General features: G+C 38.0%; 1 protein-coding gene across 1 annotated transcript in view; it reads right to left on the bottom strand.

The window, feature by feature from the left end:
- Positions 1–26,908, bottom strand: part of LOC121648534 (protein unc-13 homolog B-like) — a 181,405-nt gene that overhangs the window by 69,288 nt on the left and 85,209 nt on the right. The window contains exons 12-15 of the mRNA XM_041998727.1: positions 6,010–6,059; positions 5,833–5,908; positions 3,765–3,770; positions 1,776–1,850 (exon numbers count right to left, since the gene is read on the bottom strand). Coding sequence (XP_041854661.1) covers positions 1,776–1,850; positions 3,765–3,770; positions 5,833–5,908; positions 6,010–6,059 — 207 coding nt within the window. The remainder of the gene's footprint in view (positions 1–1,775; positions 1,851–3,764; positions 3,771–5,832; positions 5,909–6,009; positions 6,060–26,908) is intronic.

Below are 26,908 nucleotides of genomic sequence, written 5' to 3'. Positions count from 1 at the left end.
AATGTGAGTGAATGATGCAAATGCAACCAAAACAGAGACATCGCTGATGGTGAGGAAAGACATGAACAGAATGTCAAAGCAACAACTGAGGCAAAATGAATCAGAACCTATGTTACAAACAATAATGTTCTTTAGAATAGCATTTAGATTAGAGTTAATGCACATTAACTAGAGGTTATTTCAACCTGACATCCACTAATATTACAGAGAAATTTAATGCAATGTAAAAGTAGTTTTAACTAATTCTTGGCTTCTTATCTGATGAACTAAAGTCTACTGTTGTCCAGTGTAGGAGGTGTGTGGGAGGAGGTGAACACACCTCCACAGGATGAGACTACAAGCCCAGCTGGATTTGGTAAACACAGAATTTGTACAAGGGCATATGAGTCATTATTCTTATTACTTTTATTATTTACACCTGTCATTTCTGCTTCGATTCGCTCAGTCTTCTAAAGGCTTTTTGTGTTATTGATCTGACTTTTTGCTTTTTGCATTTATTTGTGTTGAAAATTTTTAAAGAATTTATTCTTTATGTTAAAATTAGTTAAGACAAATCGTCATTGTCTCAAAACATTATCATTTAATAGCATAATTAACTTTGATTATGAGTTGCTATTAAATATGTCTTAAATAGTGATCCTTTTCTATGATTTATTATTGGAGCAGCGTATTTTGCACAAACTTACTCATCTTTAAACATGTCTACATGACTAAATGCTTTGCTGCCAAGTAACTGACCGATTAGCTATTTGTCTTAACAAACAACTGAAAAGGTTTATCCAATTATGTGGCTGTTGAGGGAAAAGAACTTTGTAAACCATTAAACAAAAAGGTCAGGGTCAAATTAAGCTGCAAGTCAGTCTCGTGAAAAAGTGTCAAGCGAACAAACATCATCTTAATAGAGAATAAGCTTAATAGAGTATATATACATATATATATATATATATATATATATATATATATATATATATACCGAAGTCATACATTTGGGTTGGGTTTCTCTGGAAGAGATCAAGGTTAAGTAAAAATGAGGGAGTTACCTTTTTATTTTATTTAAATGTTTTATTACTAAATTAATCACAATATCATGAACTAAATCTGCTGCCTTCAGGGACCGCTGAGAGTTTTGAGTCTGATTTAAACTTTTTAATTGAATGTTAACATTATTTATCTTATGTATTTACAAGTCGGACAAACTCATAAGAAAACCTTCATTTAAGTGAAGTCCACCACACAGTAAAGTTTTTAAAAAACAAACTCCTCGGTTAAAAACTAGGCTGAGTCAGCAACTGTGTATATTACAGGCACCATGTTGTGAAAGTGTAAAAATTACAAGACAGGAGTCAACCAATATGTAGGTATTTCTAAAATAGGATTCTGTTGCTTTCTTAAAAATTACATTTCACCTTTTAAGCCTTGCAGTCTGCCCTGTTCTCCACTGCATTGTGTCTGCTACACTCAGTGACCTACTTCATGCACTTAAATTATTAATGTTTCTTCTGATAACCTGTAGAATAATTATCATCATGACTTGGCACTTCACAATGCAGAAAGCTTAAAGGAATAATAACCACAAATACAAATCTTGCTGTTTCTAGATACGCAGCAACGAAATCTGTCTGAAGCAGACACAGCAACATAATATCACAGACGAGGTAGAATGGAAGAAAATAAGCAGATTTACCCATCAGTAAGTGTCAATGTGACAATCTGCATAAGAAAAGAGGATTATAGTTTTTTTATTTGTTGGTATTTGTGTGACATATGCTACTCACGAGCTCTTCATCTTTCAGGGATGTCCGTGTGGCCAGTGAGTGGGCGAGCCCAGCTTTCCTGGACTGTATCATAGACTAAAAACAATAAAAAGCAGAGGATCAGTGATTCACAGCCATGCAGAAACAAATATTTTTTTAACATTACAGATACTTGTCATCTTTTTGACTTTGAAACTTTCCTTCTATAAACACACAGGTCCGGTTTAATCTCTCCTCTTTATCATGTGCTTGTATCACTACGGCTCTGAGGATTTTTACTATTATTTAAATATAAAGTCTATCTGTCAAATGCTTTCACTATGGATCTGAATAATTTGTGCTTTAACCCAATTATCCAAACCCAAAAAGGCTCTAATTTTTTTTTAAAAAGCTTGAGGTTGCAACTTTAAAAATGATTAAAAAACCACAGTGAAGTGCTGTTGATTGGCTGGATTTAATATGTCATTACAGACAGGAGAAATACACATTTTGTCCTAAATATGATATCAGGATGATTTCTGAAATGTGTGAAAAATTAATACATCACACTGTCAAAATGGACCAGGATTTTAAGTGAAAGCTTCTGAGTTGTGAGGAAAAGGTGCATATCTTAACATTTCAGGCACATTTCTATTTTCCACTGACTGCGGCAGATCTCCATCTGACACGTCGACACTTATCTATCCAACTGCCAAGTCGATGAGTGAATTACAAAGTGCAGAGACATATCCATCTTCTCTCTGACTGGCCGTGCTATTTGCTAGGTTTATAACCAGCCACATAAATATCTAAAAGTTACTTCTGATCTCACAGAGACATAGTTAGACATAGTTTTAGTAGCATGTTTGTTTAGTCCCCATTTCTCTGCTGCAAATGCTATTTTTGGTGCTAATGATTAAGGAAGGGCTTATGCATATGTATGTTAATGAAGGGGAATTAGTTGCTCTCAGTTGAATTCTTGAGCATCTAACTTCTTTGAAAGCCTTTTCTGACAAAAATAATTGCATAATAATTTGCTTTTAATGGCTGATTTCCTGACTGAGACATATTATCAAGCATATCCGGTGTGCTACAGTGCCTAATCTCTCACTGGAAAATGTCTGATAATTTATTTTCCTTCATTCTGACAGCTACAAGTCTGCAGAACAGGACATAATATTGTGTGATAATCGTCTTATATCACATGATCACTGTAATGTAACTTTTGGTTTTGACCATGTTTCTGTTTAAAGTAAAACTGGACCTAATTTGATCATTAAAATTGGAAGTCACATGACTGCATACTTTTATCCATTTCTGATGATTTTACCTGCAGATTTTGTTGGTTTGTGACATCTCTCATGTGCCTCTTAACATCTATGAATGTTGCATCTTATCTGTTTGATTCTCTTATTCTGCATGATTTCACTAAGTTGAATATCTAAACTTATATAGGTAGGAGATTTTTGCCCAAAGACTGAAAGTATGACCTGCAATCTGATGCAATTACTTAAATTCTCTTTAAAAAGCTAAATTTCTCAGACCACAGACACTGAATATTGAATATTACAGCTGTAACTATTCAGAAAAAGGGTGTAACCAGTAAATGAAGTTCTCAGTGTCTATCAAAAAAGTAAAGTACTTGAGACTAGGGTACAGTAGAAACGTCTATTAGAATGGGTGGGTCTTATTTAAAAATAACTTTAGCTGTTAACATAGCTAGTTAATCAAAGTACATAAATTAGATCCTAATCAAGGACAAAGCCTCTCACTCTATGGTTATCAATCAATTTATATTCACTAAAAACATTAATATTTTAATTTTTAGCAGTATTCTTTCATAAATACAAATTCACAGTAAGTGATTTGTAGATTTGCAGATTTGTACACTCAAAATAAATTTCACCGAAGTCACACACTGAGCATAGTGAAATGCTTTACAGTCAAAGTTAATGTTATTTTAAACTTAACAAAGCCCATCAAACAAATGTTAAAGCAGAGTCACTTTAATCTCATTTGTCTTTCACTCACCATAGCCTGAGGGCCGACAAAGGGGGAGAGGCATCATGTGCAGACAGAAAACAAGAAGAAAAGAAAGGTTAGAGACAAACAGATTCCCTCTAAGAAAATCAGCAGTTTTCACCTTCAAACCAACTTTTCAGAGCTTGCACTTAAATTGTTACACAGGTGCTTCCCAACAAGGGCTGTTTGGTGTATTTATCTTGTCTCTGGGCTGCACATAATAGTCCTTAAAGGAAGAAAGGTGATTTAGGTCATTTCTTTTGTACAACTCTGGTATCACCCTGCTTTAACAGCTCTGTGCAGCCTCCAGTGGTGAAGCTGCACAGTCCATTAACAAGACATTAATGTTGTAAGCCATGGCTAAAGGCCCAATTAAGCTCGATGGAGGAGACGGACACGCAGACGGACGGACAGTTTCGTCCATCTCCTGAATCGGTTTCATGTGTAATTGGGTCCTTTTCAGGGAGCTTAGCTATCCATCCCTTGATGCAGAAGATGGAGAAATACGACCAGAAACTGTAGGGGCAGTGCTGAGCAGAATGGCTGACATGCGACCAGAGAAAGAAACAAACCAGAGAAGAAGAGGATCAGGAAGGGAACAAAAAAGCAGAAGAAGAATGAAGAACTGTAGAAATTGAGCATGCTTTTTTTTTCTTCTTTTCTTTGTGCGAGCTTTTAAAGAAAGACTCTGTGAGTGTTTAGGGTGTGTTGTGTGGTTGGAAACAACTTCATACCAGCACATGAACTCTGAACTCAACACTGCCCACTAGTGGTTAACTTAACAACCATGACAACGCAAAGACGCATGGAAGTATGACGACAGCGGCGTGTGACGACAGCGGCGTATGACAACGATTGAAACGTCTCTATTTACGTACATAAGGGAGCATAAATGGGTCTTATGACAATATGGTGCTTTCCAAAGAGAAATACCAACACAAAACATTATGTAGTACAATAACAGCGGAAAAGCCACTTAATTTTGGTTTTTTAACAAGTGCATATGACAAAGCAGAATATACAACAAAGTGAGAAGATTCTTCAGATTGTGAAGAAAAACAAAATGGTGGGAAATAAATACGATTATATACACCTTCCCAGTTCAATGGAAAATAAGAGATCAACAATTATGTTGTTTGGGATTAAGCAACAGCAGTGATCTGTAAAGCCCAGTTTCCACCATCAGGTCCGAGTCAGTACGGGATGGTTTGGTGCAGTTTGGTTTGGTAAATCCTGATGTCTGTTGTGTTTCCACAGCAACCGTACCCTTACCACCTGGGCAGTGTAACAGTTGGACAGTGATAAATTCACCAGCTATGTAACGGCAATACATCATAGTTTCAAATTATTACAAAGTCTTGAATAATAATGAAGAAGAATGTGACACAGAACCAAAGGAGGAGAATGGTGGACATCCAGCAGTTGTAACTGCTTTTTTTTTTTTTAATAGTGCCAAGTTGTAGAGTTGGACTGGCACACAAAGGTACCAGATGCCTTGGAGCTTGGGGGTCGTGCACCTTAAGCCCCGTGTCCAGCTTGGAATGGTATGCATATTTTTTGCATTACAAACAAAAATTGGGAAGGGTGCCAGCAAATCCAATCTAAGCTGTCCTACGTTTTTGGAATCCTTCTGTTGGGGTGCTAGTCTTATCAATCCAACCCTAACAGGTGGCGCTTGACAAACATTGCTATTGTTACATTACAATACACTTATTTTGACGGTTGCCTAGGTGACATATCCATATCACCAGCTACAGCATAACCCAGTAGGCGCAGCAGCAACTCAATGGTCCAGATGAATAACCACATTTTACACTGAAGACACCTGCAGACATGCAAAGCTCTGGTGGAAGTTTCCTGTATTTTTACCTCTAATTAGGGTTTGGGGAAGGTTACAACTAACACTGTAGCTGGTGTAAAAACACTGGGATTGATTATTTTTGGATGTTTAGGTTAGACCTGACAATGTCAGTTTTATAGTTTTTGCACTCAGTATACACCAATATCTCTAATTTTGTTTTCTAATTCAATGCAAGGAGCAAGGGCAGATAATGCACATCCTGACATGTGTACTCACCAGTTCACTAACGAGGGGAATGGGCCTCCTCTTGCGGAGGTCTGGCATGCTGTCAATACCAAACGGTGCATTTCCCCTGTATGCAAAAATAAATATCAGAATGTTTTTAAATAAAAACCATTGGATTATTCTCTCAATTTCAGACACACATATGCACACGAAAAGGTTTTTACTGACCCTGGCTTGGCCCATGGGTGCTTGCTGGGGTCAGCATCTTGATCTCGGCTCTGAAAAAGAATGTCAAAGGTCAAGCATTTAGCTCTTTGGAGGCTGAAAATTTTTTCTGGCTTCATGAAAGTGGAGCATGCACATGCACAAATGAGATAAAGAAGAAAGTGAAAAGCAAATAGAACAGAGCTACTTGAGTTGGCTGAGTTTCAGTTTTGCATGCCAACGACTCGTATGAATAAACCTCTCTCAGGATATATATATTCCTTATTTGACTAGAGAGGTGTTTACATAGATTTCTAAACACCTATTAAGTCACATGCGGTCCCAGTGAACACATCAAATAGTCTTTTAATAATCTTTGTGTTTTTGTGTTGAAAAGTACCACAACAGAAGAACTGACTACATCAAAATTGCCCATGTCATAAAATGTAGAGCTATGCCACTAGTTTTGGATGTTACAGCAATCATAAATACAATAAAAAGAAAAATGAAGAAAAAAGCGACATTGACATGATAAAAGCTCCAAATATAAAAGAGAAAATTGCTTTTTTTTATTAAAAAAGTTTATATTTGCAATTTTAATGCAAGAGGCAACCTGATCTTCATCTTGAATTCCATCTGTAAAACAGAGTGAGAGAGGACAGACACAGAAAAGACAAACGTCATGTACTGGTCTCAATCATCATGTAAAATAAGATGCCACATGGTTTATTATTGAGGTTACGGTTAGTGCTTGGTTTAAAAGCAGCACCACCACTGGGATTTCAGATAGATAAGGTCTGAGGTCATAAATGTTTCATTAACATGTGTAATTCATCATGAAAATGACTCTTTATATTTCTCTATCCTTCCTTTTAATGTCAGGCTCGCTGTCCAAGGAGATAATTAATTTTTTCTAATTTGCAAATGGATACTACTGATGCCTTGGAGAGGAGTAAGGGACTCATGAGTGGCAAGTGATACATTACTCACAAGGGAGTAGAAAATGATCATTTCAGCAGAAACCATTTGGCAGGGTAAACACCCAAGGGAAATTTTGGTGGGAGGGCAATTCATATCTGCTGCATGAACAGATGCAAAGAGGATACCAGAGGTTGTCTTTTTATCAGTGCAAATAACACAGCAGCTGAGAAAGATCAAAAGGTTTCTGCAACTACAAGAAACTGTGATGTGAAAAGTAAAAAGTAACATGAAAGTTCCAGGCTATATTTGTCTTCTCATGTAAAACACAAAAATTCTCAATTATTCGTAGTGAAATATAAACAAAGACAAAATGCACGGGATGAAACCACATGATCATGTCATGACTACCTGGTTCAAAGCCATCTTGAGACAAAGTGGGCATGGTAATGGTGGCCAGGTTGCGCCTGGTTTCCCTCTTCTCACGCAGAATCTGCTGGAAGGTCCTCAAACACTTTAACTTGCGCTCATCCATCTGACTTATCTCTGTGGATGTCTCTGCTGCATCTCCATCAGTTTTGCCCTCTAGTGCCACATCGGTATCTGTGGTGGGCTGTTGTAGCACCTCAGTTTGTCCCTGTTCCTCTTGTGCTGCAGATTCATCAACTGAGATAGAGGCTGACAAGGATTCTGCAGTGGTGCACTGAGAAAGCTGAGACTTTATGTTCACATCTGCAGGACCTTCTGCAGGTTCTTCCACTGGACGTTCAGCAGGTTTCTCTGTTAGGCCATCAGGTAGAGCTGTGCTACTGGGGACTGTGTCAGACCAGACTGTGAGATCCTCCAGGCATGGAGGCATCTTATTTGAACACAGAGGATGTTGGCAAGCTTCTGTAGACTCTATTGTAAGGCTGTCATTGGTTTCATTAAACATAGGCTCTACCGAAAAATCTGTTGATTTATCAATGGCACAATTTTTGGACAATTCCTCCAAAGCATTACCACTGTCAACCCTAGGTCTGTGAGTTTCATCAGAGGTCTGGTCAATGCATGCCTCATACCATAAAGGTTTTGAAGGGAACTCAGTTGCAGGCAAGTCAGGAGGAATTGATATTTCAAAGTCTGTTTCCTCCTCAGGATTTACAGCTTCAGGTGCTTCAAGTTTTCGCAACGCACCCCGCAAAGCAGAGCTAAAATCAAGAACAGCTCGTCCTATACGTTTGACATTAAAACCTGCAGCTTGGACATCAACACCACCAGAGTAAGGGAGTCTGTTTCCTAAACTTTGGCTACTGGGTTCAGTCTTGCGGATGAGTGGTTTCTTATTGTCACCTCCGATGGTACTCAAAGATCCCTCAGTCCAAGTCATTTCTGAAGACTCCTCATACACTAAATAAGTTTCAGGTTCACAGTTTGATGTGTAGCTCAGGTCATTTGTTGGCTCAAAGTCAAATTCTTCTGCTTCTCCATCATGGCCCTCAACTGAATGGTAACCAGAACTTTGAGGGTAGGACAAATCAGTGGCACATTCATATCCAGTAGAGCTTCCAAGGTTGATATTTGTTGGATCATGAATCCTAGACTCGCTTTGAGGCCGTCTCATACGTGAGAGCCTCTCCTCCCTGCTAGAACTACTGGCAGGTGAGTTGTAGTGCTTTCCAGAATGAACAGAAAAATGTTCCGAGCTTCCTGCAGAGCCCTGTAGTGATGTACAATAACCTTCTGCCCCTCTGTATTGATTCCAGCTTCCAGCTCCTTCACAACAGAGAGTACTCTCACCTTTATGCCCCTCCAGACTTCTGTCCCTGAGATAGACAGTTTGTCCATGCCACACGGATTCCTTGCCAACGCTGTGCCGTGGCACAGTGTTCGTCCAATGTTCCTCTCCATCCCTTGATCTTTGCTGCTTTCTGCCATGACTAGATGATGGTCTTTCTAAGTCTGATTCAGATTTGGAGCTATGACCAGAGGACAAAGAACTAGTGCTTAAACAGTCTTGGCCATCCTGATGTTCAAGGTAGCCAAAGCTAAGCTTTCTTGCTATAGCCCCTTCTGGTATATCTGAACTATGGTCAGAGTTATCCTCTGGCTCCTCCACTTCCTGATGATCAACTAATTCGGTAACTGGAGTCACAGCCGCCTCTTCTAGCCTTGGTTGCAGGAATTCTCCATGAATGCTGTGGCGCTCGTTGTATTTTGGAGAGAAACAGTTGGAATCGGACTTTGGTACAGCACTCCCTAAACTACCATAAGCACTAGCAGGTCTTCTTCGTGGTGACTGTCCATCTTTGCACCCCATTCCAGACCAAGTACCTGCATGTGTCCCTGAACTGCTTTTGTTGCTAGAACGAATGCCTTCAATCTCCAACAAAACAGCATCTACACAGGATGATACCTCCTCAACTGATCCTCGCACTGAGGTCAGGTAATCCCTGAGGTCAGAGATTTCTTCCTGGATTTTGTTGATCCCCTTTAGTTCTTTTAGAATATGCTCAATGATTGCACTCGAGGCCTCCTCTTTATCTTCGTCCTCCTCCAGAAGTGTTTCTGGTAGGGCTCTGTTGAAGTTATAGTCCAAGCAGTCACCAGCAGAATATGGTCTTTTTGGGCGAATATGAGGTGAACTGAAATCCCTTCGGGTTGCTGATGCAAATTTAGTCCCATTCATGTCTGGATCAGCTGGATTGTAGTGTGGGTTTGGTCTTATCTGTTCAGCACTGTCCCGGAGTCCACTCTCAAAGGATATTCGTTTCAGATTTGCTGGGGATCTGCAGCTTTTATGTTGTAAAGTGCAAGGTATTCTTATACATCCCTCTCTGTTCAGTTCCACTTCTCCAACACATGGTGGCCCAGATGCAACTGCATGTCTTTTAATGTTTGAAACTTTTGGAGAAAAGGCTTCAGCCCTTGGACTAACCTTTGGATATCCGCTTCTGTGCTCCTTTCTACTTTCACGTGTCTCCCTCTCCTCTTCCTCTTCTATGCCTGCATAATAGAGGTGGGACTCTGGGACATGGTGGTCAACAGACCCTTGTAGCAGCCGATGTATTTTACCACGAATAACCAGTGCTACTCTGGGATTTGGAGCCCTCTTTTTTGGTGGATGAACTTTTGACTTTGCCCCTCCTTTGGGGGAAACACCCGCTCCATGTTGTCCATTGAAGCGATTCTTGGAGAACATATTCTCAGGAGAGTGGACTATCTTTACCTAGTTCCCCCACATTGTAAGTGGGACATACAGTCAAAGATTTGTGATGTCATGGTTCAGTTTAAAAGAAAAAGTCTTTTGGTAGCATATTCAGCCTGACCGCTCAGTGTCATTGGCCCATAACTAAAGAGGAAAAAAGAGAATAAAATGTTTATAACTACAACAAAGAAAAACACAAGCCAACTGATTCCAGAGGGAAAAAAGAAGATATTTGGGGGATTATAGTCCTTCTTTAATGAAGACACATTTCCTTTCTCTGCATTGAAAACAAATGATATGCTGTACTTCATGTACATTATTTCAAAGGTCACTACAGAGATAAGGGTTAAATTATAAAGGTTGAATCAACCTTTCATAAGGTAATGGCCGGTAATGGCCATGTCAGAGCAGACTGATCCTGACAGATTTTCCTGAATAGCAACATTTTCCAGCTAAACATCACAATGATAATAAATAGCTGAGCAGAATCTATTTACCAAACGTGTATCAGCAAATGATTAAACTGAATTCCAGTGTATTTCATTACCTGCTGTGTACATACACCAGATGATGCCCAAATAACACACTTAAGATTCAACAGGAAAATGATGTTATTGTGACGCATGTTCCTCTTTTATCAAATATAATTAAGAAATATTAAAGATTCCTGGGCAGGTCGTTCATGTTAAAATGTGTGGTATGATAACTGCTTCTAAGCTTTTTCTTTCACAACAACTGGACATATTTCAGTTTTAGATAAAGTAGATTCTCAAGAGTATTCACCTTTAATCTTCAATCTTTCACACACTTCCACTCACACAGACACGTAGTAACACAAAGAAATCTAAACTGTTTTATGGTCTTGTGCTTAAGATTGACTGAAGCCAAGGAATACATCATCTAATATTAAATCAAATCAAACTTTGAGATACATTACAATCAAATCTGTGTGTGTGGACAGACCATGGACATGAGTCTTTCAGGAGCCGTAAGAAAACATATATTATTATTGATTATTTCACAGAAGAATAATCCGTGGTGAGAAAATTTAGCAAAGACAGGGATAATTAGCACAAGGCTGCTGGCTTTAAAGAGACCAAATATTAGCTTAACACCCTAAAAATGACCAGTTTATCTAGATTCGTTGACCGGTTTATCAATAACCTTCTTCTAAAGTCTGACATAACATTCATAACAGTGAGAGTCAAAGTAAATGTCAAAGCCAAATGACACAGAGGAGAGTGATTGTGAAATTAAATCCAGGAGCAATAATCAACAATCATTCTGTGTTTGATAAAAAAAAAGTCATCAAGCTCTAAAATATCATAAAATTCATAAATTAAGCCTTGAATTTTTTTGATAAATATCACTTTTCATGGCAAGCCTCCAGGCACACGGCGTTCTTTAACTCTGATGAATATTAGTGTAGGTAAACTATGCTGGAGTGTGAAGTCATTACTTGATATTTCAAATGAGGAACTTTAACTTATTTTAGTCGTAATCTGTGTGACTTGTTTCTGTTTTTGTTTTATTTCCTTAGTTTGTCCTTTCTTTGGTGTGGTTGGTTTTCTTTTCCGGCTCTCCTGTCAACCAATTCTCTGCTGCTGATTGTCTCATCTTTTTGTTTGTATAAAAACCTCTTGGTGTCTCTCACCATCATCCTTGCCTGCTCTGTTTAATTTTACCGTTTTTGCCACTGAACTTTTATTACATTAAAAATATGTTTCCACATCAGCCTGACTCCCGGCTCATCAGCCTGTGTTTGGGTTCTTTCTCACCGCCATCGTGATCATTTCAAAAGCTTTGAACATCTTCTACATGTGGTTTTGAAAACTGACTTAAGTAAGGTGTTTAGTGAAGGTGAAAAACCCTGTAATGGTGCATGTTTAAGGATTAATTTGTGACTACCCTTTGAGGAAAAACAGTGACATTTTCAGTTTCTATCACAAAAGCGGCTTTACCCACTGATCTGCTGGATGCTTTGCTTGATTTACACTGATTAACTTATACTTAATTGGACCAAGCTGAACCATTTGACTCAACTACTACTTGTTTTCTTAATGGAATCTTCAACTGACAAAACTATGCCCCTTGTGGTGATAATCATTAAACAAAAGTTGCTAAATTCTCCTTTAAATGGATTAAAGACAACGTTGCTTCCTGGGTGATCCTATCTCAAAGAGATCTGTACAACAGTAACTCCAGAGGGCGTTTTGAATAAAAAATTCAAGCAGAAAATGTGTTGCAGTCCCAGATAAAATCCTTTTACCCTGAGGAAGAACCTGCCACCGAATTATTCAGACTTCTTTCCATGACTTAAAGCAATGCAGAAACTTTTATATTTGCAATGAAGTACAGGACCCACAAACACACTGCTGTATTTAACATTATTCTGTTGAAAAATATCTGATTTTTAAGTTTGCTTCGTACAAAACATCTTCAACAAGCTGTTATTTTACATTAGTGATGAAAACTTGGTCTGGCTTTAGTCATCAGTAAAAAGCAGCTGTGTGAGACAGTCCTGTGTTCTGTGGTAAATACTGTCTAGACACAAAATGTAAGAGGTTTCCACTCAGAACAGTTTCTGTGTGTGGGACAATGAAACAATTACACCTTAAATTAGCTGCTTGTCGGTCTAAGATGTATTTCCAACATAAAGCATTTAAAGTCTCTTCTAAATGACTACCTGCCTTGTAGCCTCTTCACCATGGCAACAGCAGCAAAGGCTCAAAGTGTCTAGAGGTGTTAAGAGGTACTCATTACACTGGTAAGAAAAGAAAGAATTAGGCTGAAATGAGTGAAAGCAACAACTAAAACATGAACATGAATTTCTGCAAGAAGGAACATTTTCTATTACTTTTTGTAGAAATTATTGTCAATCACATCTGATCTAACTACATGAACATCCAGTAGTGGAGGCTACACTGAAGCTTATAAGCTATCAGTAGGACAGAAATAAGATTTTTGGAAGTTGAGAGTAAAGAGCTGCTCTGCTCTGAGGCTGGGATAGCTTCAAGCTTTTGAAATGTAATGGAAAAATGTTTTATTAATCTCTGAAGAGAAAAATATAATAAAACTTTTCATGTGTTTTAAAACAATCTTATAATTTATAAACATATATGTAACATGTTACATATAACTAGAAGCTCTCAGAGAGCACACACCTCCACCAAGGATCATAATTTCTTTTGTGGGCTATGATTGTTGTTATTTCTGAGTCAGAAGATCTAATGGCAAAATAATCCCCATCTCCCCAAAGTAAAGAATCCTTTAAACAATTCCTGCATCCAGACGGTGATGTGAAACACCCCCAAAATCTAATCACTTGCTTCTTATTTAATTTCTGGGATTTCTTGAAAATTTCATTAAAACATGTCTGTGGATTTTTATATATACATGTATATATATATATATATATATATATATATATATATATATATATATATATATATATATATATATACACACATGCACATACATGCTTTTTATTTTATAGGATTAAGTTTGATTATAAAATTAGGATGATTTTCATAAAAATAAAATTAATAAAATTATTGTAATTACTATTTATTATGTCCCAATTAATAATTAAATGAATTATATGATCATTTTAAAAAAAGGCTTCACTTCTAGAATTGAAATCATTTTAAAAAATAGATAAAAAGAGAAATACTAATATTATATATAATGTCATTTTTCTGAAAAATGTAGTAGAAACACGACTTGTTTTTATTATTAATTTTTTTCTTGGGGGTTTGCTGCAGAGCAGCTGGCTGATGACAGGTTAGAAGGCAGCATCATCCTCATCCAGCCCCACTAATCTGCAGGGGGACGGGAGGAAGCTCGGTCCAGATGCAAGCATGTCTTATCCATGTCAGGACTCTGGTTCTGTTTGCTGTGTGGTCCATTCATGCTCAGAGTTCTTATTATCAACACCTACAATTTGCATATAATTAAAAAAAGATTTATCATTTGCTCCATTTACTTCATTCATCTTGTTGCATTTTTCTAAGCCAAATTATTTACGCATTTTTTTCCTCCTGTCATTTTATAATCAATGCGAACTCAAATGGAGAAACTACCACTTGAGCCAAAAGGGGAGATGTTCCAAGTGTCTGCTTCAGTGCCAGTAAATTATGAGGATTACTTTAGAGATTCACACTGTAATGCAGCACCAAGCACAACAGAAAAAGAGAATTCCTTTTCTTTTCAAACAAAAGGGGTTGGAGAACTTCCAAATAAACATGTTTAATTTACTGGAATGACTATTTCCAATATTACAGTGGCTAAAGCAAGTAATTCCCATTTTAATAATGCAATCTTTAATAATACTTTAGAAGGATGTCATGAAAGAAAAGCACATCGCCTGATTTTATTAAAACATTTGTCCTTAGTCAGCAATGGTACTTCTAAGTGGGGGTTTTGAATTTAACCGTTTCATGGATGATTCTGCATCAACGCAGCAACAAAACATTATTGATTATAATTAATGTAGATATTGAAATTTTTATACTGTTTTTAATTTTTTTCCTACCTTAAGAAGCACAACTGCTAAATGACTGTACCGCTGCAACACCTAAATTTCCCAGCTTGGGATGAATAAAGCACTTCTATCTATCTATTCATCTAATGTAATGTAAAGGCTTTATACTGCCGGAGTTCTACCCATCCAGACGTGCTGCATATGCCTTCTGCACATGCCCACAACACAAAAACGTTATTTTTGACCCACCCACCCATATATATCTATATATATATATATAGATATATATGTATGTGTGTGTGTGTGTGTGTGTGTGTGTGTGTGTGTGTGTGTGTGTGTGTATATACATATAATACATTGAGACAGACTGACTAACCAATGCCTCCAAAAACATAACCTCTGCTTTGGTGGAGGTTGGCATCAGGTTATGACCTACCTCCCAAAAAAACACATCACAATGATATTTAAAAACAACTAAATAAATTTCCTTAAAGCATGCACAACCCTGACTTTAAACTAAACATGTTGTTCCATCAGGTGAAGCCTTATAAACATACAATATGTCACTTGAAAGCAACATAATTCATGATTCCTATCTTTCACCTGCATACCTATTGATAATGGTGAATTTAAATGAACTCAAGCAACCCTGACATGTAGCTGTCAGTCAGTCTTATAAGCCAGACAAATGTTGAACAGTGAATGGACTAACCTGAATGATTGTCCTTGCAGTTGTCCTGCTAGGAATATGATTGAGCGAACCCATTTAGTCAAAGCCTTTTTTAATAATGGCTTTCTTCCTGGCCGGTCCAAATGCTTGTAAAAGCTCCTCAGCATGTTTCCTTTTCAAAGGCTGTACATTTATTGATCTGCATTTTAAATGCTTTTCTGTAACCAGGTAAACAAATCCTTCCTTCCTGCCACCATCACTCTCAGACCATCAGTTCTAAAGGAGCTAATGCATGTTTACATCACTTGGTGCATCAAGCTATGAGCGCCACTAAATAACCAAACATTTATGCACTTAAGCTTTGGCAAGCTATAGAATATAAGTAATATATAAAAAATAGCTCAGCCTATTGTCAAGTGATGTTATCAATATATAAGTTCATCTTTACATCTTTTAATTTTCAGTTATGAAAGATTTCCCCAATAATTGAGTTAGATATTTGGAATAGTTTTAGTATCCATATTTTAAAACAATCTCAGTGTGACTATGTGAGAGTTGTTATTTTTTATATAAAATATTCAGTGAAAGGTAGGAAAGGCTTCCTGTCTTGGATGAAAAGGAAAGAAAATCAACGCTAATGTAAAGCACAACACATAAAAACTTTGTAAATGTTTATACAAAACTAAGTAACCTCAACAGAAGAATTTCTCTGTCAAAATTAAAAGTCGTTCATCTGCTGTCAAACTACTGCACAGGCCAGTAATTTCTACACATAGAGTTTTGGTTTAGAACAAAAAACTTACAGCAAACTTAAATAATCATATGCTGCCTGTTGAACCAAAGAGGACCTGTAAAAAGTTCTATCTCAAAAAGCAAAACTGGCTGGTAATAGTCTAAGACCGTAAAGCTGAAAGAAGTCAGTGAATCATGTGAATAAACGACTGTTCATGTTTCTCATCTCGTACATACAGATTACAGCACTTTGACTTTAATGTTCATAGATTTAAACATGTTGCTCAACGGTTGCTTTTAGTTGTGAAAATGTCCCATAAGAAAGATAAATGAAAGTCAAATCAGTTTATGTCAAATTAAAGTGGGAATTTTTACGGATTTAATATGAGTATAATACACTCACTGGTCTCTTTATCAGGTTTACTGGTTGTTAATAAGAATATCTAATCAGCCAATCACGTGGCAGCAACTCAAAGTTCAGTCATGTAGACATGGTGAAAACGACGAGTATCAGAATGAGGAAGAAAGGAGATTTAAGTAACTTTGAACGTGGCGTGGTTGTTGGTCTGAGTGTTTACTGAGATTTTCACACACAACCATCTCTATGGTTTACAGAGATGGTCTGAAGAAGAGAAAATATCCAGAGAGCAGCAGTTGTCAGGACCAGTATGTCTTGTTGATGTCAGAGGTCAGAGAAGAATGGACAGACTGGTTGGAGATGATAGAAAGGTAACAGGAAGTCTGATAAACACTGGTTCCAACCAGAACAGCATCTCTGAACACACAACATGTCCAGCCTTGAAGCAGATGGGCTACAGCAGCAGAAAACACACCCGGTGCCTCCTGTCAGCTAAGAACATGAAACTGAGGCTACAATTCACACACACTCACCAACACTGGACAATAGAAGATGGAGAAACGTTGCTGGTCTGATGAGTCTCCATTTCAGCTCCACATTTAAATGCTAGGCTCAGAATTTAGTGGAAACATGAAATGGTGGGGGTGTAATGGTGTTGGGGATATTTTATATTTTCTCAGTACACTCTTAGTACCATTTAAACACGGTTTAACCAGCACAGCCTACCTGAGTATTGTTGCTGACCATGTCCATCCCTTTATGACCACAGTGTAGCACAGGGCTACTCAGTTCGGTCCTACCAGGGCTGCAATCCCGCAGGTTTTCCATGTATCTCTGCTTCAACACACCTGCATCAAATTAAATGTATCTAACAGCCAATCAAGTTCTGCACAAAGACTAATTAATTTGAGTCAGGTGTGTTAAAGCAGGGGTACATGGAAAATCTGCTGGATTGTGGCCCTTGTAGGACTGGATTGAGTAGCCCTGGTGTAGCATCCTCTGATGCTACTTCCAGCAGGATAATGCACCATGTCACAAAGTTCAGATCATCTCCACCTGCTTTCTAGAACATGACGATGAGTTCACTGGACTCCAACGGCCTCCACAGTCACCAGATCTCAGTCCAGTAGAGCAGCTTGGGGATGTGGTGGAACGGGAGATTCTCATCATGGATGCAGCAGCTGTATGATGCTGTCATGTCAATAAGGAAAATCTCTAATGAATGTTTCTAACACCTTCTTGAATCTATGACACCAAGAATTAAGGCAGTTCTGGAGGTGAAACGGGGTCCAGCTCGGTACTAGTAAAGTGATCCTGATAAAGTGTGTACCAAAATAATAATATACGTTCCAATCTGTGTTCTATCATATCCTAAATGTAGTGTAAAACATTTATGTTCTTTTGGCAACCGAAACATGAGCAGCTTTGTTTGGAGGAATTATCAGAAAGTTCTCATACTTCAGTGTTGCCAAGAAAATAATCATTGAGTCAACTTTTTATAGCCAATTCTCATCCAAACAAACAACATCCACAGCTGGCTGGTGATATGAGAGAGGATTGGAAAAGTAAGTAGGTGGTTTACTAAACTATGTCGCTGCAATAAACAGCAACATTTTCCCAGAGAGAAGCATCGTAAAGAGTACATGAAGCCACACATGAGGAGGGTGTGTGCAAATCATAATAAAGCATGATATGCCAGTCCAATTTTATTTCTAAGAAAGGATGAAGATGCAGGTACATAAAGAATAGATGTTTATGTAGCTTAGATGTCGAGATGAATTCAAAACTGAAGAGGTTCAGAACTTTTTCTCAAACAGCAAATACACTCTTCCTTGTGTATTTTTTCTGGTTTAAGTAAAAGTATCATAAAGTCAACAAATTACTTTTAGTTGAGCAAACATGAAAACATTGCAACTGGCAAACTGCAACTTATTTCAACGGTGAGCTACTATTTGCATGTTCTTGCAAAATTGAATCCATTTAGGCTTTCTAGTAATCAATAATCAGCTAAACATTACACAAGTCCTGCCACTTACTGTATTTACAGGAACAAAAGAAAAAAAGAGAGAATACACAGCAGACAGGAAGAAGACATGAAACATAATACAAGTGATAAATCTCCGGGGAGGATTTGTGCATCTCTGTGAGAAGCAAATGCTCACAAGCATCTTTACTTTGTGTGTAAAGAGGATGCTATTCAGTTCAGGACAAAGAGTGCCTGACAGAAAATAAATACCACCATTACGAGGGGACTTGAATCCAGAAGAAAAGAATGACAGCTGGAAGAATAGCAGGCAGCTGGCTAAGAAGGAGAGAGACAGTTAAAAGAGAAGGAGCCAAGAAGAAAAGCGTGATAGCAGCTGTTTCCAAAGAGCAACAAAATGGATAACCATGACCGGGGTCATTTTAGAAAGTAAATAAATGGAGTGAGAAAATAATGGTGTGACGACAAATTATTCCTAAAGTGGAAACGCTCAAGATTTTTCTTTCTTTAAGAGTGAGCTGAAATAAAGTGAAAATGAAAAGTCCAAATAACGTGCAGGTAACGGTGGATTCGTTCGGAGCTTTCGGATCAGCGCAACATACTCTGCCCTGCTGCCAGCCTCAAAACAACTTCACAACACAAAAAGAAACAGCAGAAGCAGGGCAGATAATCCATCACACAAACTATATTATAGAAAGCGAGACCGGCTAGACTGAGACGGATGCCAGTGCAACTAAAACTGACCCGACTCATAACACCTACAGTCTGCACGATGCCAGACTTTACCACATGCTCAAAAAAAGTCACATTACTCGATTTTCAAGGATCAAATTACATTACGTACAATGTTTTCCTTTGTAAAATAACAACTTCTTATATTTTCTAATGACATAAAAGTCCCAGAAATGTGTTTTTGAGCAACCATTTGTTAAAAAAATCTTACAAGGAATCAGAGGAAGATAGATGGCGTTACACCAAGTTTGACTCCCAGATTTGTCCAAAAACTTCACTTTTCTGTGTTGATGTCAGTGGTTATTGGTAAGAAAATGGGATAAAAAAAAATATAGTAATGTTCGTATCCTGAAAACTTCACTAAGCAAAACAATAAATGATGAAAACAGTTAGCATCTCATGTTTTGGCCTTTTCTTATTAAATTACAATATTTTGGACATTTAGACAAACTGTTTTATATATCTTATATTTTCTGTCCAGTCAGCAGTGCTTTGAGCTAAAATCTACACACTGGTTAAAAACACAAGCTTTATTTAGTTAACAAGCAAATACATGCTAACGCTGCCCTACAAACACTGTAGAGCAGCGTTTCCCAGAAAGGGGTACCTTGTGGTACCTGAGAAAATAAAAAAAGGGGATAACTTGTTATATCTTTTATATTTTTCTTACCTAATAGATCCGATTCAGTTTGTATTATGAGGTGAGTGAGTTCAGGTGAGCAGGATTTCTACATACATGTAGAAATGTACATGTATGTACATTTAAACTAACTTGTAGACCTTGTTACTCTGATCATTATGTGAAATACTAAATTTTTCACTTTCAGATACCTGTGGTTAAATGCTTTATGATTTTGTAGATCCATTGTGATCTGGAAGTCGTAATGCACATGTAAATGCATAAAATATGTGAATAAAATAAAAATAAATATAGATAAGTAAAAAATTATAATGAAAGAAAGTATAAAACAGAAATTTGCATATAAAACTATATAAAATATATCTAATATATAAGAAGTTAAAAACATCAAATGCTAGTGAGACTAATAATCTCATTTTGCAAACCCAAATTTTGTATAATATTTTAAGTGATGTTTAAAGCCTTTAACTTCCTCTGTAAAAATAAATTGTCTTTTTTAATGCCGATGAGCTCTTTATCAAAGTTAAAAACTTCTATACTCTTTAAATATGAATAAACACATTTATTTCTGATATTGGAAATATCCTAAAGCTGTTTTTAAGGGTTTCCAGACAACCAGAAATGGCTGTATTTCACACACTGATGCTAACCAGTTAACAAAGATCCTGCTGCACATTAAAGTTAATGGAATCTATTGACTGGCCACCCCATTGAAAATTTCCTGGATACGCCACTGCTTCAATGGCTGGGGAGAGGGAGGTCTGGATGGATGGATGGATGGATGGATGGATGGATAGATGGATGGATGGATGGACAGATGGATGGATGGATGGATGGATGGATGGATAGATGGATGGATGGATGGATGGACAGATGGATGGATGGACAGATGGACGGATGGATGGATGGATGGATGGATGGATGGATGGCTGGATGGAAGAAACTATTTTTCTAATGTTTGTGTCCATTTTAAAGCTAATTGGGACAAAATAAAAGGAACTATGCTTCAAACGGTCTTCAGATTTTCAGATACCTTTTGTCAATGTCAAGTTTATTTATATAGCACATTTATACAGCCAGAGCCTCCAAAGTGCTTTACACAAACCAATAAAATATAAAAACAGGAGCAACACACTAACTTACAACATAACATTTACTCAGGGGGTGAAGAAAACAATCGTGTTTTTAATAACTTTCTTCATTTCACTGATTGGAAGATCATAACAAAAGATAGCTACATACAGTAAAATGACTGAACTGATCAATATGTTTTTTAAAAGTAATGATGTAGAATAAAACCACTGGGGAGTGCATATTGTACATACATCATGGTTTGTGAACTGCTGTTATGGAGCCTCAAGTTCAACATTTAGACTTTTTGGAGCAAGAAGGGACCAAATTTTGATAAGAGCTGAGGAGAGATACCGAAAAGCTAATAGGTCAAAACTGTGTCTTTAAGGTCTAATATATATTTGATTATAGAACCATTTCCCAAATGACCACTGGCACACTGGAAAAACAGGAAGAAATGATTGGCTGAGTAATTTCTTGATGGAAGCGGATGCTGTTGAATAGTGATCTGCTGGAGCCAGACATATTTTAAAGTCAGTGCCAAGTGGTCATCAGAGACTCTCACTTATAAGGCACTCCTTCACTGTCTTCACATGCCGGTGACCCCATTAATTTTTCATACGCAGTATATAGAGCCTTACTAGTACCCTCATATCCAACCTACTGTACACCTCAAAGTAATATGGTCAATACTATAAAGTTAAAGCAAAGAGGAGAGCAAGAGGAAAAATACAATTAATCTCCAAAGTCAACATGTTTTATTCTAATGAATATTTATGAATATGAACATAATTTAATGTATATATCTGAAACAGTGAATGCAATGTCTTGTAACACTGGGCCATTCATGAACATGGCCAACAATCAACAGTTTTTTTGTCACAATTGCTTTAAAGAAGAAAGTTTAAACAGACTTCTAACAGCAAATAGGTGGACTGATGTACTACAACAGTATTACTACAAATCCACGAGTCAAAGGGCAAGCTTTGGTTGAAATATAGGAATAAAGTAACACAGTGCTCCCCTCAGCCAGGTCTTTTCATGTCTCTTCAGCAGTCTAGACTCTAACCCCGCTCTTGTAGGGTGGGCCTTTAAGCCACAAAGTCACTTTGCTCCCATATTAGCACATATTTCTGAAGAAAACTCTGGATTTTATTCATTTCATTTCACAAGCTGCTCTGCTAAAAAAAAAAAAAAAAAAAAAAAAAAAAATCACATTTGTTCCAAACACACACGAGTTTCTGAGCCTACCTCATTTATTTTACCATTTGCATCTGATTTAATGATGATAACGCTCACAATACAATAAATCATAAAAAATGAGTGGCCATTTTGTTTTTGATGGTGTTTTAGCTGAGATTTGATTTGCTTCTTCACACATTATAAATGCATTTTTTTTCACGGAAGAGGTTATTTTGTATTTAAGTTTTGTATTTATAATTTGTTTTGCAATTATCATGAAATAATTAATTGTTTAAGTATTTTAAAAAAGATAGATGGGTTTTTAAATATGAAGTATCCGTCTTGCAGCAAATAATTGAATCGAAATGAACTTCATTGTATTTTTAGTGCTTCCCCTACCAAGTTGCCTGTCAGGTTTTTTCTTTTCATTTATTTAAATTTTATTTCTTTTAATGCTTTTTTGATGGTCAAAATTACTTGGATGTATTACGCCATCAAAATTTCCAGGGGGGGGGGGGGTTGGACGGGCACTTCAGTTTCTTTTCATGGGGCTCAAAATCTCTAGCTTCCCCTGGTCCCACAGGCGGTGTCACCATGTCATCTCAGGCTGTGTTGACCAGACCTTGGAGGCCCTGCCACCAGCCGCTTGCCATCACTTCCCAGCTCCAGCTGTGGCCCAGTAAACTGGTCCAGAAACAGATACATGGGTCCAATATTATCTTTCTTCATGGGGGTCATTATGTCTGGTTCCTCACCTAGAGACCTATTTGCCATGGGTGTCCTACCAGAGGCATGAAGCCCCCGACAACATAGCACCTAAGATAACTGGGACATGCAAACCCCTCCACCATGATACGTTGGTAGTTTGAGGAGGGGGCCTGAGTGGAGGTGTTCAAGTATGTTTGGGTCTTGTTCAAGAGTAAGGGAAGAATGGAGCAGGAAATCCACAGGTGTTTCGGTGCAGCGTTGGCTGTGATGCAGACTCTGTACTGGTCTGGTCTGGTGAAGAAGGAGCTGAGACGAGTGGCAGAGCCCATGATTTATCAGCCAGTCTACATTCCTGCCCTCACCTATGTTAGGGGCTATGTGAGGGGCTAAGGCGCTGTGCTGGCCCGGGAACGAGTCAGGAGAAAGGGAAGCCTCGAGCTTTCTGCTTAGGCTACTGCCCTCTTAACCTGACTCTAGATAAGCAGTGGAGAAGGAGATGAATGTTAGCTTTGGTTGAAAATAGTATCCAAAATTAGACTCAGCATCCACCCCAACTTCCTCCTGAGAGGCTTCATAACACCACCCCCTTTGTATCTTGGAGATGAAAGTAATATTTTACTAGGACTAAGTGGTGTTCATCAGTAGAAGGTTTGAGCATTAATTCTGAAATCAAATGCAATTTTAATGATTTTCCCTGTTCTAATAATCATAATATTGGTTAAAATCTTTAGTAAGGAACAGATGTTAAAAGAACTTTGCAAAACAAAGAGATCTGGAGCATCAGTGCGTTGTTCAGCAAGATGGGAGCTGGTGTCTTGTGAGAGAGTTCGACCTCTTAGTGAGGAATATAACTTACAAAACTATCATTTGAGGCTCCAGATCTCCATTTTGCAGAATTCTCACCACACAAAAATGCACCACCACTCCTGTGTAGGCTACAGTAAGAACACACTTGTGTGCACCCGTACACACCCACCAAGAGGACTGAGTCAGGGTTGAGTGGGTACGGGTTCTGCTGTCACCTTCATTACCCTAATTCTTCTGCACACTTTAATTGATTTATCATCACCACTCCACCTCCGTCTACTGGCATCAGCCATTTTTCCAAACACACACCACGTATGTACACAAGTGTACGTGTCTCTCTTTTGATTTAATCTTTCAATCACAATTACAAAACAAATAGAAGCCATCACCATGCAAGAGGAGGTAGAACAAAATTTAGTTTGCAGAATGCAATCCAAGCTAAAGTGTTTACAGTTGAAGGTTGTGACAAGCTATCAAGAAAAACTGTGAAAGCTGCCACAAGGAGTGCCCCGGCAAGGTGTGTCACCATCATCTTGCAGCCACTGTGCAGAGGCAAGGAGGGGGGAATGTTGGGATTCGGAAGGAGTAATCACTTTTCAGAGCAAATCGAATGAGCTGAACCTGCTCCCTCTGCCTCCTCTTATTCCCTCCCTCCCTGTTTCCTTGAGTGAGAGCCTGTTCCATGAACCACCGCTGGCCGTCTGCCACTGGTAACCCGTTGCGAATGACAATGCGAGGCCTCCTGAGGCTAATTGATTTAGCTTTCTCTCAACCACTTTAGCGATGCCAAACAATGATGCTGCCTGATGTCCCGGGCAATTCATGACAAAACCTCTGGTCTGAACAGAAAGCTCCTTCCTTTCAGCTGACTGTGATAAATTGATACTGTGGAGACTGCTGCCTGGAGCTTCAGCCCCTGCCAAGACGCTGCTTAAAACCAGACTCATAGCGTTTGTCTTTTTTGGTTTCCTGATAAAAGTTTAAAAAAAAAAGAGAAACAAATAAACTTCTAATTCATAGTTATTCTCTTGGAACAGAAAATAAACAACAGTCTCTACTTCACAGATTGAATCTGGCATAGTTTCATATTTTTAACTACTTAATTAATCAACATTAGCATTTAGCAACATTTTATTAGTGGTGTCCTAACATAGCCAAGTAGAAGGATGTATCATCTGTGGGCACTTTTTTGACTTCAGCTTAGTGTGAAAGTCTCTATTTTGCTCCCCTCTACTGTTTACTTTTTTCTTTTTTTAAGATTCAATACAAATCTTAGAAACATTCCTCTGAAGTTTTTCACCTTATTGGCATGCATCACACAGAGCTTTGTGACATGGAGTATTATCCTGCTGGAAATAGCATCAGAAGATGCTCCACTGTGGTCATAAAGGGATGGACATGGTCAGCAACAACACTCAGGTAGGCTGTGGTGGTTAAACCAGGCCACGTTGGTACTAAGGGGACCAAAGTGGGCCAAGAAAATATCCCCCACACCATTACAACTGCAGCAGCCTGTCGATCCAAGGAAGGATGGATCCATGCTTTCATGACTTTTCCACCAGTTTCTGAGCCTAGCATCTGAATGTGGAGCTGAAATGGAGACTCATCAGACCAGCAACGTTTCTCCATCTTCTATTGTCCAGTGTTGGTGAGTGTGTGTGAATTGTAGCCTCAGTTTCCTGTTCTTAGCTGACAGGAGACACTCGGTGTGGTCTTCTGCTGCTGTAGCCCATCTGCTTCAAGGCTGGACGTGTTGTGTGTTCAGAGATGATGTTCTGCAGATCTTGGTAGGAACCAGTGCTTATTTGACTTCCTGTTGTCTTTCTATCATCTCCAACCAGTCTGCCCATTCTGCTCTGACCTCTGACATCAACAAGACATCCTGATCCAGACAACTGCTGCTCACTGGATATTTTCTCTTCTTCAGACCGTTCTCTGGAAACCCTAGAGATGGTTGTGTGTGAAAATCCCAGTAGATCAGCAGTTTCTTTTTCTTTCTTTTTTTTTAACTTGTCCTGTCCAGCATGGTAGCAGCAGTATGATGGTCTGGCGGCTGTGTTGTGCCAAACAAATTTGCTTTGCCAAGGGGAGCTTTATGGGTCTAAGGCTCCTCTTGATAATCTGATTTTCTTTTTATCTTTTTTATTTGTAATTATGAAATTTATGGACTCTCGCTGGACCTGACCGGTGGGCACATAATAAAAGGAGAAAAGTGAGAAGAAGTAAAAAGGAAAGTAGAAAAAAGATCAGCAGTTTCTAGAATACTCAGATTGAACTTCAGCAAGTCGTCTTGACCATTTTTATCTGACTAAATGCACTGAGTAGCTACCATGTGATTGGCTGATTAGATATTTGTATAAAGTATTTGAACAAGTGTACCTAATAAAGTGTATTTGTGCTTCTTAATTGTAGGCTCACATTTTAATGCATCTTATTACAACTTTGTGCTCCAAACAACACCAAAGTCTCACCAGCAACCACATGAGAAATATTTTTCATGCAGAAAATAACCTATAATTCCATTAATAATATGAAGCTGCAAAAGCAACTATGGGTTACATTAAAGGACAAGACAAAATCACTAATTCAGTGTACTGATTGTAGGATTTTTACATGATGAGACACTGACTGTAAAGCAGCGCATCTGTACCGCTGCCTGCAACAAGTTGAAATTATTAATTTAATGCAGTTCTAGGAGGAAAGTTAAATTCTATAACATGAATGTTAATTGTTCCTTTGCTAATAGAGTGCCCTAAATGTTTTTAATCAGCGCCTAAAGATTTTAATACGTTTATAGATTCAACTTTCAGCATTGTGTGCAAAAACTGTGAAAATCTCCAAGGATAACAAGGAGGCTCTCATATTCCAAGCATTACATGCAATCACTCTTACTCTGTTAAAAAATCAAATGAATATCCCATAAATTTTCCTCAATCAGGTTTATCTGATCAGAGGAAGACATGTCAGTTAATAAAATATTTATTATGCATGAGTCCTTTTTCTACCAGCCAATTACCAGATGCTCCACCAAAAAATCTCTGGCCATGCATCACTGGAAGAATGAAGCACATTGTATAAAACAAAATCTGCACATTCTCATTAATGTCGATCCATTAAACAGATGGCATGAACAAAACTCAAAAAAAGAAGAGCCGACACATTTAAACTAGGTGTCTGAGACAATAAATGCTCCTAGCAGCTTGCAGGTATTTTACTTTAAAGGGTATACACATCACTTTATGCAGCTTTCTAATTGCTTAGATCAAAACCTAACAGAGCATCTTTAAGTATGGAGACTGAAGATCAATTGAGAGTCACTTTGGAGGCATTTAACCTTGTCAATATGAATTAAATATGAAGAAGCGTTGCATTTGAGGACTCTAGCTCTACGACAGATCTGTTTGCATAAGAAAAGCAGGTTTCCATTATCATCAGGTCTGGTCAGTTTGAA

Source organism: Melanotaenia boesemani, chromosome 11 (genome assembly GCF_017639745.1).
Source record: "Melanotaenia boesemani isolate fMelBoe1 chromosome 11, fMelBoe1.pri, whole genome shotgun sequence".
Taxonomy (NCBI): Eukaryota; Metazoa; Chordata; class Actinopteri; order Atheriniformes; family Melanotaeniidae; genus Melanotaenia; species Melanotaenia boesemani.
Note: the sequence above shows the minus strand (reverse complement) of the source record. Positions and strands in the feature narration are given on the sequence as shown.